Consider the following 18,040-nt stretch of genomic DNA (forward strand, 5'->3'; position numbering starts at 1 on the left):
GGGAAAAATTAACTAGCTACTTTTATTTCGTGCATTGTCCTCTCCCCTCTTTTTACTGTTTGATTGACACATAATTTTCCATGGAGCCTAAGAAGAAAGAATTAATTCCAAAATTTAATAAATATTTGTTAATGCACTGCTGGTGGGAATTCAAACTGGTGCAGACACTGTGGAAAGCAGTTTGGAGTTTCCTCAAAAAGTTAAAAATAGAACTACCTTATGATCCAGCAATTGCACTACTGGGTATTTACCCAAAGAATAAAGAGCACTAATTTAAAGTGATACATGCACCTGTATGTTTATAAGAGAATTATTTATAATAGCTAAATATGGAAGGAGCCCAAGTGTCCATTAATGGATGAATGGATAAAGAAGATATGGTAGAGGCACCTGGGTGGCTCAGTCAGTTAAGCATCAGGCTCTTGATTTCAGCTCAGGTCATGATTTCATGGTTTGTGAGTTTGAGTCCCACATTGGGTTCTGCAATGATAGTGCAGAGTCTGCTTGGGATTCACTCTCTCCCTCTCTCTCTCTCTCTGCCCTTCTTCCTCCTCTCTCTCTCTCTCTCCCTTTAGTTAAATAAGTAAACTTTAAAAATAATATATATATATATATATATATATATATATATATATAGGGAGAGAGGGAGAGAGAATGGAAAACTATTTGGCCATAAAAAAGGATGATATCTTACAATTTACAAAGACATGGATGGAGCTAGAGAGTATAATGCTAAACTAAATAAGTCAGTACAATTCATACAATTTGAATTCACTAATATGTGGAATTTGTGACACAAAATAAAACAATAAAGAGAAAAAGAGAGAGAGAGAGAGAGAGAGAGAGAGAGATATCAAGAAACAGACTGTTAACTATAGACAACAAACTGATGTCTACCAGAGGCAGATGGCTGGAGGGGATGGGTTAAATAGGTGATGGGGATTAAGGAGTGCACTTGTGATGAGCACAGGGTGATTTATGGAAGTGTTTGATCACTATATTGTACACCTGAAACTAATATAACACTGTAGGTTAACTAACTAGAATTACAATGAAAAATAAATATTTATTCAGTGCTTTAGTCCAAAGACAAGAAATTATAACTACCACGCAGAGGTCAGGGGGCTGCAGAAAACCATTGCTAATCTTACATGTCCTCAGAGCGTTTGGGTGCAAACTTGAGGAAGAATGCTAAAGCCACCACAGAAATTCATGTTTGATATCTTTTGGAATGCATATAAATAATGGGTTTTATCCCTATTTTATTTTATTTTTTAATATAAACTTTAGTTAGCACACAATGCCATATTGGTTTCAGGAGCAGAATTCAGTGATTCATTACCTACATACAACACCCAGTGCTCATCAAAACAAAAGCCCACCTTTATACCCGTCACCTATCTAGCCCATCTCCCACCCATAACCCTCCCTCAACCCTCAGTTTGTTCTCTATTGTTAAAGAGTCTCTTGTGGTTTGTTTTCCTCTCTTCTCTTTTGTCTCCCCCCTTACGATATGTTCATCTGGTTTGTTTTTTAAATTTGACATATGAGTGAAATCACATGGTATTTGTCTTTCTCTGATTGACTTATCTCACTTAGCATAATACATTCTAGCTCCAACCACTTCATTGAAAATTGCACGGTTTCATTCTCTTTGATGGCTGAGTAATATTCCAGTGTGTGTGTGTGTGTGTGTGTGTGTGTGTGTGTGTGTGTATACTATATATCTTTTATATCCATTCATCAGTAGATGGACGTTTGGGCTCTCTCCATAATTTGGCTATTATTGATAATACTACTATAAACTTTAGGGTGCGTGTGCCCCTTCAAATCTGTGTTTTTTAATCATTTGGGTAAATACCTAATAGTACAATTGCTGTATCATGGGGTAGTTCTATTTTTAGTTTTTTGAAAAACCTCCATTCCTTCTCCAGAGGGGGTGCCTGTGTGGCTCAGTTGGTTAAGCATCTGACTCCTGATCTCAGCTCACGTCTTGATCTCAGCTTTGTGAGTTCAAACTCTGCATTGGGCTCCATGGTGGGCATGGAGCCTACTTAAAAATAAATATTTAATTAATTAACTAATTAACTAAATAGAAACCTTTGAGGGAGAAGTAGGAGGACTCGTGGCTTTTCTCATCCCACTCTATTTTTAAATGTCATGCAAATGTGTATCACTGGTAGGACCTAAACCATATACAGATCTCGCTGGCCAAGAAACCTAAGAAATGTAATTGATGGGCTTCCAGCTTCTGCAACACAGGGGAGTGCATAGAAGTGCTAGCTGACAGGAAAGAACATCCAATGGAAAAAAGACAGTCTCTTTAACAAATGGTGCTGGGAGAACTGGACAGCAACATGCAGAAGGTTGAAACTAGACCACTTTCTCACACCATTCACAAAAATAAACTCAAAATGGATAAAGGACCTGAATGTGAGACAGGAAACCATCAAAACCTTAGAGGAGAAAGCAGGAAAAGACCTCTCTGACCTCAGCCGTAGCAATCTCTTACTCGGCACATCCCCAAAGGCAAGGGAATTAAAAGCAAAAGTGAATTACTGGGACCTTATGAAGATAAAAAGCTTCTGCACAGCAAAGGAAACAACCAACAAAACTAAAAGGCAACCAACGGAATGGGAAAAGATATTTGCAAATGACACATCGGACAAAGGGCTAGTATCCAAAATCTATAAAGAGCTCATCAAACTCCACACCCGAAAAACAAAGAACCCAGTGAAGAAATGGGCAGAAAACATGAATAGACACTTCTCTAAAGAAGACATCCGGATGGCCAACAGGCACATGAAAAGATGTTCAACGTCGCTCCTTATCAGGGAAATACAAATCAAAACCACACTCAGATACCACCTCACGCCAGTCAGAGTGGCCAAAATGAAGAAATCAGGAGACTATAGATGCTGGAGAGGATGTGGAGAAACAGGAACCCTCTTGCACTGTTGGTGGGAATGCAAATTGGTGCAGCCGCTCTGGAAAGCAGTGTGGAGGTTCCTCAGAAAATTAAAAATAGACCTACCCTATGACCCAGCAATAGCACTGCTAGGAATTTATCCAAGGGATACAGGAGTACTGATGCATAGGGGCACCTGTACCCCAATGTTTATAGCGGCACTCTCAACAATAGCCAAATTATGGAAAGAGCCTAAATGTCCATCAACTGATGAATGGATAAAGAAATTGTGGTTTATATACACAATGGAATACTACGTGGCAATGAGAAAAAATGAAATATGGCCTTTTGTAGCAACATGGATGGAACTGGAGAGTGTGATGCTAAGTGAAATAAGCCATACAGAGAAAGACAGATACCATATGGTTTCACTCTTATGTGGATCCTGAGAAACATAACAGAAACCCATGGGGGAGGGGAAGGAAAAAAAAAAAAAAAAGAGGTTAGAGTGGGAGAGAGCCAAAGCATTAGAGACTGTTAAAAACTGAGAACAAACTGAGGGTTGATGGGGGGTGGGAAGGAGGGCAGGGTGGGAGGGAGGGCAGGGTGGGTGATGGGTATTGAGGAGGGCACCTTTTGGGATGAGCACTGGGTGTTGTATGGAAACCAATTTGACAGTAAATTTCATATATTAAAAAATAAAATAAAATAATAAAAAAATAAAATAAAATAAAATAAAAAAAAAGAGAAGTGCTAGCTGACAATATCTGGAAACATCCTCTGAGTTCTATTCTTCTAAACTTTCTGATTTTTTAAAACACCAGATTTCCTATATTAAATATTCTGTTTATTTTTTAATTTTTTTTAATGTTTATTTATTTTTGAGACAGGGAGAGACAGCATGAACGGGGGAGGGTCAGAGAGAGAGGCATACACAGAATCTGAAACAGGCTCCAGGCTCTGAGCCATCAGCCCAGAGCCCAACGCGGGGCTCGAACTCACGGACTGCGAGATCATGACCTGATCTGAAGTCGGATGCTTAACTGACTGAGCCACCCAGGCGCCCCTAAATCTTCTGTTTAAAATAGCTAGTGCAGTTTCTCTTTTGCTGTCTAAATCCTGAGTTATGTACACTCCTCAGAGATTCTGACTGAATAGTTCTTATAGAAGTGGACTGTGATCCATATTTTGAGAAGTAATGTTTTTGAGGGATTTCCTCCCCCCTACACACAGTATTGGAAGGAATAAAATTACACCCCCTCTTTATCCTTACCTTGTCCTATTGGCTATTTCAGTGGAACATTTCTTGTGTGTAATCTATCCAGTAATTTCTTTGGTAAGTAAACATTGCACTAACTTCCAGAAGAACAGGATAGAAAATTAGAGAAATAATCCAACAACTCAGGTAATCTTGGGTAAATTACTGAACCACAAAAACAACAAAGATATGTTCCTAAGAGCCCAGCATCCCAAGTCTCCAAATTTGCTATTCAGCTCCAACCAGTTGTTTCCAGTCAGGAATGTACAGCCAATACTACCAAATTTTCAAATGATTTTGAGAGATTTTTTTTTTTTGGGGGGGTATGAAATGACCTTTTCAAATACTGACAAGGAAGTAAATAAACAAAACATATCTGTGGGCCAGACCTAGGGACTTAAGGATCTAGCCCTAGGAACAACTAGTTTGTGACCTTGGCCGTAGGACTAGAGCATGTGCTAGAGCATGAGGATTCAAAATGAAAAATGAAAAATTCAAAAATGAAACAAACTGTATTTTGTATCAAAATGGTCCCAAGCTATGGAGAAGAGAGGCACACAATACACATATGCACAAGATATGGGTGCATCACAGAGGAGGGTGGAATTAAGTCGAAGTTGGACAGAACAGGTCACTGGAGGAAGTGATGTATTATTATCTGGGTTTCAAAGAGTGTGTAAGAGCCCCTAATGTGGGGAAAGTGCATTTCAGGAAGAGGGAGCAATACATACAACATTGCATAATGAAATGACAGTCTTCATAGGAATCTGTAAGAAATTTAATATTGCTGAACCATAAAATAAGAGTGGTGAGGTAGGGGCAAGTGGAAGGGATTGAGATCAGAAGAAGGAAGACCCATAGATCAGAGGCCTTACTTCTAATGAGAGATAATGAAGACTTGAAATTGGGAAATGGAAGTGAGACTGGAAAGGAGAGCATACACAAGCGAAAGTTTTGCACAGATGCACCAGGACACATATCCATCAACAGGGAAATGAATGGGATATTGCACAGCACTCAAAGTGAATGAACTACATCTACATGGATGAATTTTAGAAACAAATCATTTAGCGAAAGAAACAAGTCCCAAATTACTACATAGAAACAGATACAAAGTGCTGTGAAATTTGAAAACAAAACTAAAAAACATTGTTTAGGCATGCATGTATGTGATAAGAATATATGTAAAAAGATCATGGTAATAAACATAAATCAAGATAATGGTTTCTTCAGCAGGGCAGTTTGGGGAAAATGTTGAGATTTAAATTATCAGTAATATTCTAGTTCTTTGGCTGGGTACCAGATTCACAGGTTTCTACTGAACGAAAATGTCATGAACGAAATGTCATGATTACGTACTCTGCTTATTTCTGCTCTTTGTACTTAGGGCTATGAGAATTAGCATTTTGTAGGTGGAATCAATTGGTTTCCAGTCATTTTGTTTTTTACCTTAAATTGGTTTTAAATCAGTTCCTCTAAGGGAAGAGGCCTCACTATGTGAGGCCCACGTGCTTTTACATCCCGCTCTTTTTACCCTTTGCCCTTGGCCCTGCTTCCCCTCCAAAGGGAAGAGGATGACGCCAAGCAGTTGGTGAAGGGGGAGGGGCAGCCCGTGGATCTAAAGTGTTCCCATTGGTGTGGAGAAGGAGCGAGAACGAGGCTCCAGCTGTAGCGTGGAAAAGAGGGGCGAAAGGGGCGGGGCTAAGCGGGAGGCGGGGCTAAAAGAGCTTAACGGGAGCGAGGCGCAAGTGCAATTGTCCGCGCTTCGCTGCGATGGCGGCGGCGCCGAGCACAGTCACACTGCTGGCGGCGGAGTCTTCCCCTCAGGAAGCTACCGTCCCTGCCGCCTCCTCCTCCTACACCGCCTGCGCGGCGGCGGCGGCAGTGGCGGCAGTGATTGTGCCTGCCTCCTCAGCCACCTCCACCCCTGCCAGCCCGCCTGCCGGTGGCTGTGGCGACGGCGGCGGCGGCTTTGGCGGCTCCACTATGGCGGCGGCGGGGAGGGGGGGCAGTAGTTTTAAAGTAGACACCCGCCCTTGCCTCAGAGAAGGTGAGTTCCCGTCCCGGGGTGTGGGGGCGGCCCCATCTCCTTCGCTGCCTCTCCAGCCCGTCCGCGATCCGACTGGGCGCGGTTCACCACCGCCCCACCCCCCCCACCTGCTGTGGCGCAGTAAAGGCCAAGCTCGCCCCGCCCCGCCGTAGTAGCCCCGAGTGTGCAAGACGGACCGAAGCAGAGAGGGTCTTCCCTACTTCTCCCCACACCCCCGAAAAGGATGGGGGGGGGGTCCCCAGGAAAAGGAGCTGCAGGTATTCACAAAGCAGGAGTTTGAAGGGAAGAAAAATACCACTTAGTTTCTCTCCCAACCAGGGCGCCTTAGTATGCTCTATAAAGTTGAGGTGTGATTTGGTAGAAAGGAGACAAGGTAGAGGTGCTGTGGAACTGGAGGGTCAGGGAAAGGGAAGGGGGACTGATGGAGAAAGGGGGCAGAGATAAAAGAGAAAACGCTGAAGAAATAAGAGGGGGGAAACCCCCTTTGGTGAAATTCAGCATCCTGCAGTGTAGAAACTTTGAATAGGATATTTAGAGAGGAGATTAGGAATTTGGGGAGGTTAGAGTGTATACATGAGCTTTAAAGTAGGAGCTGTTAGATTTTAGGGTCATAGGGTCCGATGGAGGGGGTTGTGCTAAGAAGAGAGTAAAGGAAGTGTGGGAGAAGCACAGATTTCAGATACCACATTGGAGAGTTTTCTTTGGCTATTTGAGGGTGTGACCTTGTAGAGCAAGGTTTAGGGACCCATCTTTGAGATGGTTTTGATTTTAATAAGTGCTGTTGTACCTACCAACACATACTACTCCTAACATAAAAAGGAGATTTCTTGACTATTTCAGTATAAATGCTATTTAGTTCACACAAATACTATATAGTAGTAAACAGCAAACTGTAAAATTTGCCATTGAGATGCATTTTAAAGCAGTGTTTGGAAATGCTTCTTAGGTAGTAGAGACCAATTCCACTACAGAAGATCTCAGTAAAGCATTTTGCCATCGTAAATTTTGTAATTAATTTCCATTATTTGTGTGTTACCTTATGTGCTAACTTGCCTCCAAAGTGAACGACGTGGACACCAAAATGGAGTTTAAGTTCCTTTTCCTTAGAACACCCCATTAAAATTAGCCCATAAAAATGATTTTCTCTTCACATTCTTAAGTGATATATCCCTGTGTGCTATTTATTACCTTTCACACCTTTCACTTTGGGGGAATGGCAAAGCAGTAAAAAAATCCTTTACAATATTTGTCATAGACACATGACATAAATGCCACTTACTAAATATGGAAGTTAGAAATACACTGTGATATGGTGATGTCTTTGTATTTATTAACTCTCTTACTGAAGGCAACCTTGGAAAGATTTACTGTCTTCAGTCAGCCTGGATTTGTACAGTTGTTTCGGGATGAAAATATGAAACCTGGATTTTTTTGTTTGTTTGTTTCTGTACCAAACTTTCTGTGTAACCGGAAAGAACGAGAGAACAGTTTTATAGGTGGTCAAGATCACAATTCAGTCTGGCTCTCATGGCCTTTTCACAGTAAGGTTTAGGACCAGTGTCTCATGCAGCAAATGGCTTTTTGCCTGTCTCTGTGACTGGATTGGTTATAGTATTTTTTAATTTATGCAGGTATTAATGGCTTTAAGAGGTATAAATTCATAATGTAGCAACCATACCCTGTCTACACTATTACTAACTGACAAAACGAGGAGAGCTCTAGCATAGAAGTCTGGTGCAGTGAACTTAGGTTCTGTTGTTTATCCATTAGATTTTGTGACCCTGAACAGATCACAAACTTCCTGGGTTTGGGTTTTGACATTTCTGAAATAGAGGTATTGAACCAGCCAGACTCTTAAGATTGATTTCTGGTCTGACAGTATGAGCCATGATTTTGCAGTTCTGCATTGATACATACTCTTAATGACATTTCCATGGCTGCGCACTAGAACAGTAATTCATAAGCCATAAGAAACTTTGACCGTAGTTACCACTTGACATTCAGTGAGTAATTAAATCTGTGTTGTTAGTGTTGAGACAATTTACTAAGCTATGAAAAAAACAAATATAATTGCTACCTAAAAATTATCTCTTACTATTTCATTTTAGGTAAATATCCTTAATTACGTGTTCACTCCAAACCAAAACGTTTACCTTTCCACTTAACGAAAGATAAATATGCAATATAGTACACTGTCCAAAGCACTATTACATCGTAAAATATTTTTGTTTGGATATTTCTAAAGACTATAAATGGTTGCCATTTATAAGATACTGGATAAAAGAGAAGAGAGAAAAATGTTTCTTGATGGTGTGCCAGTATCTTTTGCTTTTTTTTTTTTTTTTTTAAACCCTGGTTAGGAGATTACTCTAAAAGGTGACAAAGAATTGTCAAGATTCCAGTTGTTATAAGTATACTCCAGATAGAACCATTAAAAGTCGTTTAATAAAGCATTTGTTGATCTTTTTTCAACTATAGTCAACACTCCTAAGGATCTCATCTGTCTTGGGGTTGGTAATGAGCAAATGACAGTGGAGATTAAAAATTGCCAAGCAGGGAAGATTAGAAGTTTCAAAAGTTACAACTGGGAAATTGGGCAATAAACTTAAAAACAAAACAACAAACAAAACAAATGCCAGGTGAATGGATATGACAAAACATACCTGCCTAGAATTCATGGTAAAGGGAGTCATGAGATTTTGTAGGACACTTCATGTTTAATGGCTCAAAAAAGGAATTTTCACCCAATATTGATGTTCCAATGTTATCATAGTAAACATCAAAACAAAAATAAACAAAAACCCTCTTGTTTGTTTACCTCTTCATTTAAAAAAATAAATTAAGTGAATTCTGTTTTAGATTGGAGGACATGCTGTCTTTTTATTTAGTTAATAATCCATTTGTACAGTAATTACCTAACAATTACCTTTGTCTCCATATTATTCAGTGGAGTTTCAAGTCCATCATAAGAAAACCTAGTTAATGGCCTTTCCTTCATTTATTGGAGAATTGTTTATTGAACTCCTGTGTGTGTGTCACTATGCTCAGTGATGAGGATACAGTTGAATTAGACACAGCTGTATTAAAGAACTCTAGATTAAAGAAGTCAATAGTATTGCTTGATAGTGAAATTATAAAATGAATAAATAAATAATTGGGGAAAATGCAATCTTAAATATCATTTGTCAGACTCTTAAACTATCAGGGCCCTCCCATTGTTTATTATAAATCTGCATTCTACCCATGGTGTCTTATATATTATAGGTACACTAAAACACATTATAAATCTAATGTTGGTATCTAGGAAGGAATAATTAGCAAACTGTTAGAATTAACATTTATTCTTTGCATTTGTTAGGGTAGGAATGTCTGGAGAGAGGTTAATGACCACTTGTTAGTTTCTGATCTTCTGTCTCTATGTGTCTTTAGGTGTCAATATGTGAAAATATTGACTGAGCCTGCCCCTTCATGTATTAATCACATATTTGTTTGGATATGAACCTTGATTCTTTTCCATGTGAAACCAATCTTGGAGATCCATTCACATTTACTAACCTATTGGAATGAATGGCATGGTGACTTTCTGATGCAATGTAGCTGTCATGGGATCAAGTAAATTAGTGGATTTACACAGGACTTGAATTCAGTTTGTAACTTCACAAGCAGGCAGGACTCCGGAGCTAACTAGCCACAGAGTGCTTATAATTATGAAGGTCACATATTTCGTTTAAAGACAAAGTAAATATTAAACTTATAACTACTATTCCCAGTTATTTTATTAATTACATTGCATTTTGTAATTATTAATATGTTATAGGAAATCCTTCATTATTTTTTATTGTGAGAATCTGTGTAAAACACCCAAAACTTGCTAAACTTATAGGTCAGGTACTAATCTTATAAACTGAGAAAATAAAGATACTAGATAGCATTATAACTGTGTGTTCATAATGCTTACAGGTACACATCTGCACTTCTAGCACAAATAATATTTCTGAAAACTCCTTAAATGGATTGTGACATTTAGGGGAAACAGTGTTAAAATACCTTGGCAAGGTTAACATGGTCCATTTTCCACTATAACTTAGTGTTGAGCTCTGTTCATCTTTCCTTTATATGAATGGTATTAAAAGATCACAAAGGTCGGAGCTCCTGGGTGGCTCAGTTGGTTAAGCGTCCAATTTGGGCTCAGGTCATGATCTCACAGCTTGTGGGTTCTAGCCCCGCGTCAGGCTGTGTGCTGACATCTTAGAGCCTGGAGCCTGCTTAGGATTCTGTGTCTCCCTTTATCTCTGCCCCTCTCTCTCTCTTAAAAATAAATAAAATGTTTTAAAAAGTTTAAAAAATTGCAAAGGTCAAGTCAGCTATTTAAAAAATTCTTTTAAATCAAGAACGCTTGAGGGAGGCTATCTCAAAAGGTGCAGTCATGGAGAATAAAGCACGTATGCTCTTTGCAGAATTAAAATGATGATTTCTTGGATTTATTAATAGCTGACTTTAAATCTGTGACTGAGTTTTATATTATTGCAGCCAACTCTTTTGAGTTTTTCATTCTTGTCACTTTATTAAAATAGTATGCAAAGACATGAGAAAGAATTAAATATGGCCTTTTGTAGCAACGTGGATGGAACTGGAAAGTGCTATGCTAAGTGAAATAAGTCATACAAAGAAAGACAGATACCATATGTTTTCACTCTTATGTGGATCCTGAGAAACTTAACAGAAGACCATGGGGGAGGGGAAGGAAAAAAGAAAAAGAGAGGGAGACAACAAAACCATAAGAGACTCTTAAAAACTGAGAATAAATTGAGGGTTGATGGGGGGTGGGAGGGAGGGGAGGGTGGGTGATGGGTATTGAGGAGGGCACCTGTTGGGATGAGCACTAGATGTTGTATGGAAACCAATTTGACAATAAATTTCATATTTAAAAAATAGGATGCAAAGAGTTTTTTACAATGTTAGATTTTTTTTTTTGCATCAAGATCAGTTGGACTATGTAATTCCCACCTCAACAAAGCATTAAAGCAGTTAATAACTAGTTATTGCCATAAATATCTGATGGGTTATCTTGAGGAATAAATTTGGTGTTTGGTACAACTAAATCTAATTGTCATGCAAGTAAGATTCATTTTATGAAATGTAGCCATTTATAGAGTGATCTAATTTTAATAAGCTTAAATTTATCAGGGTAACCAAGTAACATTTAATTCTAGTGAAAGCAAAGTTCTCTTACTTAGAACTGAAGGATGTTATAATCTTCCTTTCCTCAGAGATCCTGTGTGGTTTTTAATTTCATTAGCAAGGGTGGACCAAATTGTAGGCATAGACTCATCATTTTTGTCTGACTCAAGCCATAATTGTTTTTCTTTTATCACAAAAATGTATTTCATCCTAAGTTGTCTGGTGTTATCTAGTAGTATTAGGAAAAAGTTTCAAATAGGATAATTTTGATTTCACACTCAATTGCACTTTTGTATACAGAGGTTAATGGTATTTTATAAAACTTTAGCATAATAATGCAGCTATTTGGAGTAGACACAATCCAACAATGGGCTCCACGAAAATGAGTTTCTAGGAAGTAAATCCTCTTTGCTTTTTATATCATCAAAGGTAGGTACTCTGGAACAAGCTGAATTGAATATTTTTATATCAACATGGGGGATTTTAATCCATAGAATGTGAATTATTCATCCTTACATTTGTGTTTCACTTACTTAAAAACATCTCTCAGCTATTACTAATGCCTCTCCTCAAACTTCTGGAACTTTTTCATAGTCCAAATCTACCTGAATCTAGAATCATATATTTTAAATTTTAGCTTTCCCAATCCTTTATTTCCTATAATCTCTCTGGGCCTTAGCTTCCTTATTTTGAAATGAGGACATTAGACTAAATCAGCTATAAACTAGAGGCAGTTTTGCCCCACAAGGGATATGTGTTAATGTCTGGAGATATTTTTTGGTTTTGACAACTGGAAAATGCTGCCAATTTCTAGTTGGTAGAGGCTGGGGGATGCTGCTAAATGTCTTACAGTGAATGGAACAACCCCTCATAACAATGAATTATCTGGCCTAAAGTGACAGTAGTGCCAAGAGTGAGAAATATTGGACTAGATTATCTCTAAAATTACTCTGATCTGAAATAAACTGACTATATATAATACTAAGTAAAAATTTCAGCTTCTGCATTAGTAAACGAGCATATTTTATCAAGTGACTTTGTGTGCCGAACATTTTTTTAAAAATTTTGTTTCATTTATTATTCACCACATCCTGGGAGAGACAGTATATTTATTTACTTTTTAGATGAAAAAACTGGCTCCAAGTGGTTAAATAATTTGCTGAAGGGTATATAGTTAGAGATCGAGATGGGATTTGGATATGTTTGACCAACTCAAAAGCTTATTTTTTTTCCCTACTACCCAGTATTATAGGTCATAGTTTTTCGCCCCATTCCAAATTATTACGAAAGCTTTGCTTTCTCAAGTCATGTAAACACTTCTTGTAGGAAGGAAATAAAAAGACTAAACACTTTCACTAATAGAAATTTAGTTGATTCTCTCACTAAAGGCTAAAGTCATGTATAAATATAGTAAAATTGTAAGAGCACCAAATACATGAACTTTCTTCTCAGATCCTGTTTATAATTTGTCACAAAACCATTCTTTGATTTAAAATAACCCTCATAATTGTTATTCAAGAGAGGATCACTTACGTTATAGTAGCAAAACAAAGGTTTATTACTTACGCATTTTCCTCTGAGTGATGGGTTGACTCTGCAGGGGAACTCCCCTTCAGGGAGAAGAAGGTGCTTTTGTCTATTATTTTAACACTTTCAGTATTTTGTTTCTTATTAAACTGCCATTTTAAGCATTTTTAAGTGTGCAACTCAGTGCCATTAGGTACATCCACATTGTTAGGCAACCTTCACCCCTGCCCATCTCCAGAAATCTTTCATCATCCCAAACTAGAACTCTGTACCTGTAGGTTATAGTTTTGTTATATGACCATCTTTCTCCAATCTAAAGAACTTTATGAGGTGTCTAATTTCTGTAAAATAACATATTTATAAGCTATGCTTAATTTTTTAACAGTTGGCAACCTGAAGAAGTGTACCATTTATTGTGACCACAGAGGACAGCATTGCAAAGCAGTTTTACTCTCTTACACTTTGAATATAAATGGAACCATGCATTAAACATTGGTTTTATCTTTTCCATATCCTGTCGGTTTAAGCCTTTACTCCTTTATCAGCCTTAGGTTCTCTTCCCATTTTGAACTTAGTTTTTGATAGTACTTTCTTATTCCTCATGGCTTTTTTTTAAATTTTTTTAACCTTTATTTATTTTTGAGACAGAGAGAGACAGAGCATGAATGGGGGAGGGTCAGAGAGAGGAAGACACAGAATCTGAAACAGGCTCCGGGCTCTGAGCTGGCAGCACAGAGCCCGATGTGGGGCTCGAACTCACGGACTGTGAGATCATGACCTGAGCTGAAGTCAGACGCTTCACTGACTGAGCCACCCAGGCGCCCCCCTCATGGCTTTTTTTAATGTTAAAACACAAAGAAATGTTATCAGCATGAGAAGCTTCTGTATGTTTCAAAGACAGTATATCCCAGTCCATATTTGAGAGCACAGCATTGTATCATTAAGATCTCGCTATCAAGCTACCTAAACCAGGCTTTGATTCCGAGTATAAAATCTTGTTCCCCTATCCATATATTTTTTCCAAGTTTATGATGGCATAAAATCCAAATATGTCAGGTAATAAAGAACAAGTGAGAAGTACTATGCTAGGAATATTAGAACAACATGTCTATGATTAACTGGGAGGGATTTAAGTTCCCATGTTCAAAACTTTATTTGCTGCAGATGAGGGATGAAATCACACATCACAGCATTTAATTTTGTCATTTGATATTCGAATGTGTAATCTATGTTTTTAGCCATAGCTTTCCTAACTTATAACTAAATGAGATTGAAAGATGCAGGACCATTTGCCATGAATTTGTTGTATTCATTGTCAGGAAAGAAAACTGAGCCACTTATACCTATATTATAACAAAAATAATACTATAATTTGCTTAAAGCAATTTGACATTAGCTATGATGACTAAAACATTATATTTGGTAATAGAAATTCTCTGTATGTTTTTGCAAAGAAATACTTTGGAGAGAACCAATTTTAGGGTTAGGACAAAGATAAGGAAATGCAGATAATGGAGGAGTAGGGGGAAAATATTAGGACCTTTTGAATTTTTAGGCCCTAAACTCTGTATAACTATGTAGCTGTTTAAAACTTCAAATCATCTTTTGTGTTTCCTGATAGACTTATTATTTGGAAGCAGCTAAGATATTTGGACCCTTCTATAAAAATACCACCAAAATTTTGCTTCTCTCTGTATTTCTCTCTAAAATATAACATTTTTTTTTTGGTGACTATCAACCCATATATGGTCAAGTACAAGAGAAACTTTAGAAATAGAAATCTGAAAGGTGGAATATGTTATTAATCATAAGCTAGTTAATAGCAGGGTAAAGACTGTCATGCAGTCTCTCTCATTCTGGTGCTTTTTAAAACTCTTACTGCTTTTGGAATTAAGAATCGGTGTGAAGCCCATATTTAACAACCAACCAATAAAAATATATTTGTTTCAAATTCTAAACAGTTTATGAAGAGAAAAGATGTGAAGAGAGTACAAAGAAGAAAAAAGAAAAAGGGGGAGATACAAATTGCCGAGTTTCTTCAGGTATTCATTCCTACCAGAACCAGTTCAAAAGACCCAGTTTTTTGTGAGAATACTTAACTTTAGTTCCTGGCATATAGTGAGTACACAATAAGCATTAGTTCCTGTTCCAGTCATCTTCCTCACAGCCAACATCATTTGTTCACATGACTCCTAATTTAACATCTACTCCCTGATGTTTGCCTGCCTTCTAGGTCTTCCACCTAAGACAGGCTGAAAAACATCTGCACTATCTATAACCAGTTACCTCTCCCACTTTCAGAATTTGCTATAGACCATTTACTTCTGAGAGTCCAAAAATCATGTCTCAAAAGTGGGGATAGGGATAGAGCAGGGTCCAAAGGAACATTTATTTAGCATCTCTTGTGAAGTAGACATGCATTTCTCATATATGCCAGACCTAGAGAGGAAGTTTCTCATCTAAGCTTTGGCCTTTTTAAAAACTAACTCTCTGGGATATCTTGGGCAGACTTAGATTGGAATCCTGGCTCTGATGCTTCCTGTGTAACTTTGGACAAATTTCTTGACCTTTCCAGGCCTCAGGTATTACCTTTAGAAAGTAGAGATCATCACATTCATATCAAATTTAGGGGAAATGCAGTTTGAAGAGAACTTGACAGTGTGGGATGCCCTCTGAAAAATAATATCCCATCATGTATAATTGTTGTCAGTAAGAAGCCACCTTCTACAAACCTCTTGTCTATAGATTCAGGATCTGAAAAGATCTTGAGAGGCCAGAATTATTGGTAGAATCTAACAAAGGAAACTTAAATGAGACAACTCTAAGTGTATATTGGGTCCGGTTGGGGATCCATAAAAATTTCTATCTATATAACTATGTCCTGGAGTGACAGTTTAACAGCTCCAGGTGAAAAAGAAGCTTGTATTTTTTTCTAATTTTTTTAATGCTTACTTATTTTTGAGAGAGAAAGAGAGACAGATTGAGAGTAAGGGAGGGGCAGAGAGAGAGGGAGACAGAATCGGAAGCAGGCTCCAGGCTTTGAGCTGTCAGCGCGGAGCCTGATGTGGGGTTCAAACCCACGAACTGTGAGATCATGACCTGAGCAGAAGTCAGACGCTTAACTGACTCTGCCACCCGGGTGCCCCAAGAAGCTTGTATCTTTTAAATTTTTTTCTTAAAACAATTATCTTTATTCAAGTTAAGCACAAATTTATTATCATTGTGGGGATGGCTTATTTTTATTTTATTTTTTACTTAAATTTTAGTGAACATTCAGTATAATATTGGTTTCAGGAGTAGAATTGTTATTCATCATTTACATACAACACCCAGTAGAAGCTTGTGTTTTACAAAAGTTAGCCTGTCGTGAGTCAATAGTATGATGTGCCCACCAAAAAAATTGGTGAGGCTATCTTAGGCTATATTAATAGAAGAGAAATATTCAAAACAGAGAGGTGAATATACTTAACACTACTGAACTCTACACTTAAAAATGGTTACAGTGGTAAGTTTTATATTATGCATTTTTACTACAATAAAAAAATTAGGTGATGATCTCGTTTTACTATTTTGTTATTGTGACCCCATTAGGGTGATTGTGCTTATGTTACACTTTATGAATTGCAGGGATTTAGGTAAACAGTGAGAGCACTGGACATTCAGCTGGATGACAGAGCTGGGATCAGTTCACTAAAAGGCTAAGGTGGGGAGCAATAAAGATGTAATGGTTCTACTAAAATATTTGAGGATTGCCATTTTAGAAGAGGGATTATATTTACCATGCCTTCAAGGAATAGAACCACGACTAGTAGAAGCACTAAGACAGCATGGTCTGAGTCTGATCCCTGGATGAATGTTGGAACAGTTTCACCTGTGAACTTGTAAAAAACTGTACATTCTTGGTCCCCAACCCCAGAACAACTGTATAAGAAGTTTGGGGATGGGACCCCAAAATTAATCTTTTAACAGGCTTTCCAGATGATGCTGATGCACACTAAAGTTTGAGACCCCTACTCTCCAGGAAAACAAATTTCCATTCAACGAAAAAACACATGAAAATTTGGCTAGCAGCGATTCTCAACCTTCACTGTGCAACAGAATCACCTGGGAAACTTTAAAAAACAAAACAAACAAGAAAGTATGATGGGAAACCACTCCCAGAGATTCTGGTTAATTGATCTGGAGTGGTGTCTGGGTATTGGTATGTTTTAAAAACAACCTAAGTGACTTTAATGTGTAGCCAGGGTTCAGAACTACCTTGTGGAAGGTTGAACAGGATCACTAGGTAGGCTGTTCAAGAGATTACTTGGGGACCCTACTTAAAATTCAGATTCTTGTGGCACCTGAGTAGCTCAGTCAGTTAAGCGTCCGACTTCGGCCCAGGTCATGATCTCACAGTTCATGAGTTCAAGCCCTGTGTCAGGCTCTGTGCTGACAGCTCAGAGACTGGAGCCTGCTTCAGGTTCTGTGTCTCCCTCTCTGCCCCTCCCCTGCTCATTCTCTGTCTCTCTCAGAAATAAATAAAAACACTAAAAAATAAATAAATAAAACTCAGATTCTTGGATTTCAACTCTGGAGATTTATATAGATAGTGCCAAGGAATACTTCTTTTCTTTCTTTTTTTCCTTTTTTTCCAAAATCTTTTCGGGTTAGACTAAAAGCAGTTAGCTTGATAAGTATCATTGTAGATGATCTGTATACCAATCAGCTTAGTCACCAAATAGGTATTGGACAGCCATTACGTGTAAGGATCTAGCCTGTACTGTAGAGCAGTGATTCCCAACATGACTGATTATCAGAATTATATGGATTGGACTACCCACAGAGATTTTTTAATCCAGCATGTCTGATGTTGAAAAACTGTGCATGTGAATTTGATGTGATACCCTGATTGAGAATAATTTTTACATGAAGATTTGTTCCTGAAATTTTGAACGCAAATTTAATAGTATTGAATTGATTGGGAAAGCATGCTGTCTAAAGAAAATTAGCATAAATCCTCCTACGTACATTTTAATGTGCATCAACACACATCTTCTTTTTTAATTTCAGATTTTTCTGCATTTCGGTTTTGACTCACTGAAGTCAGAATATCAGCACACTCATATTACACTCG

At 38.0% G+C, this 18,040-nt stretch overlaps 1 protein-coding gene across 7 annotated transcripts in view; it reads left to right on the forward strand.

Moving 5' to 3' along the window:
- The first annotated feature begins 5,915 nt into the window (after positions 1-5,915).
- Positions 5,916-18,040, forward strand: part of ZMAT1 (zinc finger matrin-type 1) — a 44,905-nt gene continuing 32,780 nt past the window's right edge. For 6 of the 7 annotated variants that reach the window (XM_053891396.1, XM_053891400.1, XM_053891397.1 and 3 more), the window contains exons 1-2: positions 5,916-6,216; positions 14,886-14,966. In XM_053891396.1, the coding sequence (XP_053747371.1) occupies positions 5,940-6,216; positions 14,886-14,966 (358 nt within the window). In that variant the 5' untranslated portion in view covers positions 5,916-5,939. The remainder of the gene's footprint in view (positions 6,217-14,885; positions 14,967-18,040) is intronic. The other variant, XM_019438513.2, reaches the window with a different exon arrangement.

Source organism: Panthera pardus, unplaced genomic scaffold (genome assembly GCF_024362965.1).
Source record: "Panthera pardus isolate Hobbes unplaced genomic scaffold, ASM2436296v1 HiC_scaffold_27, whole genome shotgun sequence".
NCBI lineage: Eukaryota > Metazoa > Chordata > Mammalia > Carnivora > Felidae > Panthera > Panthera pardus.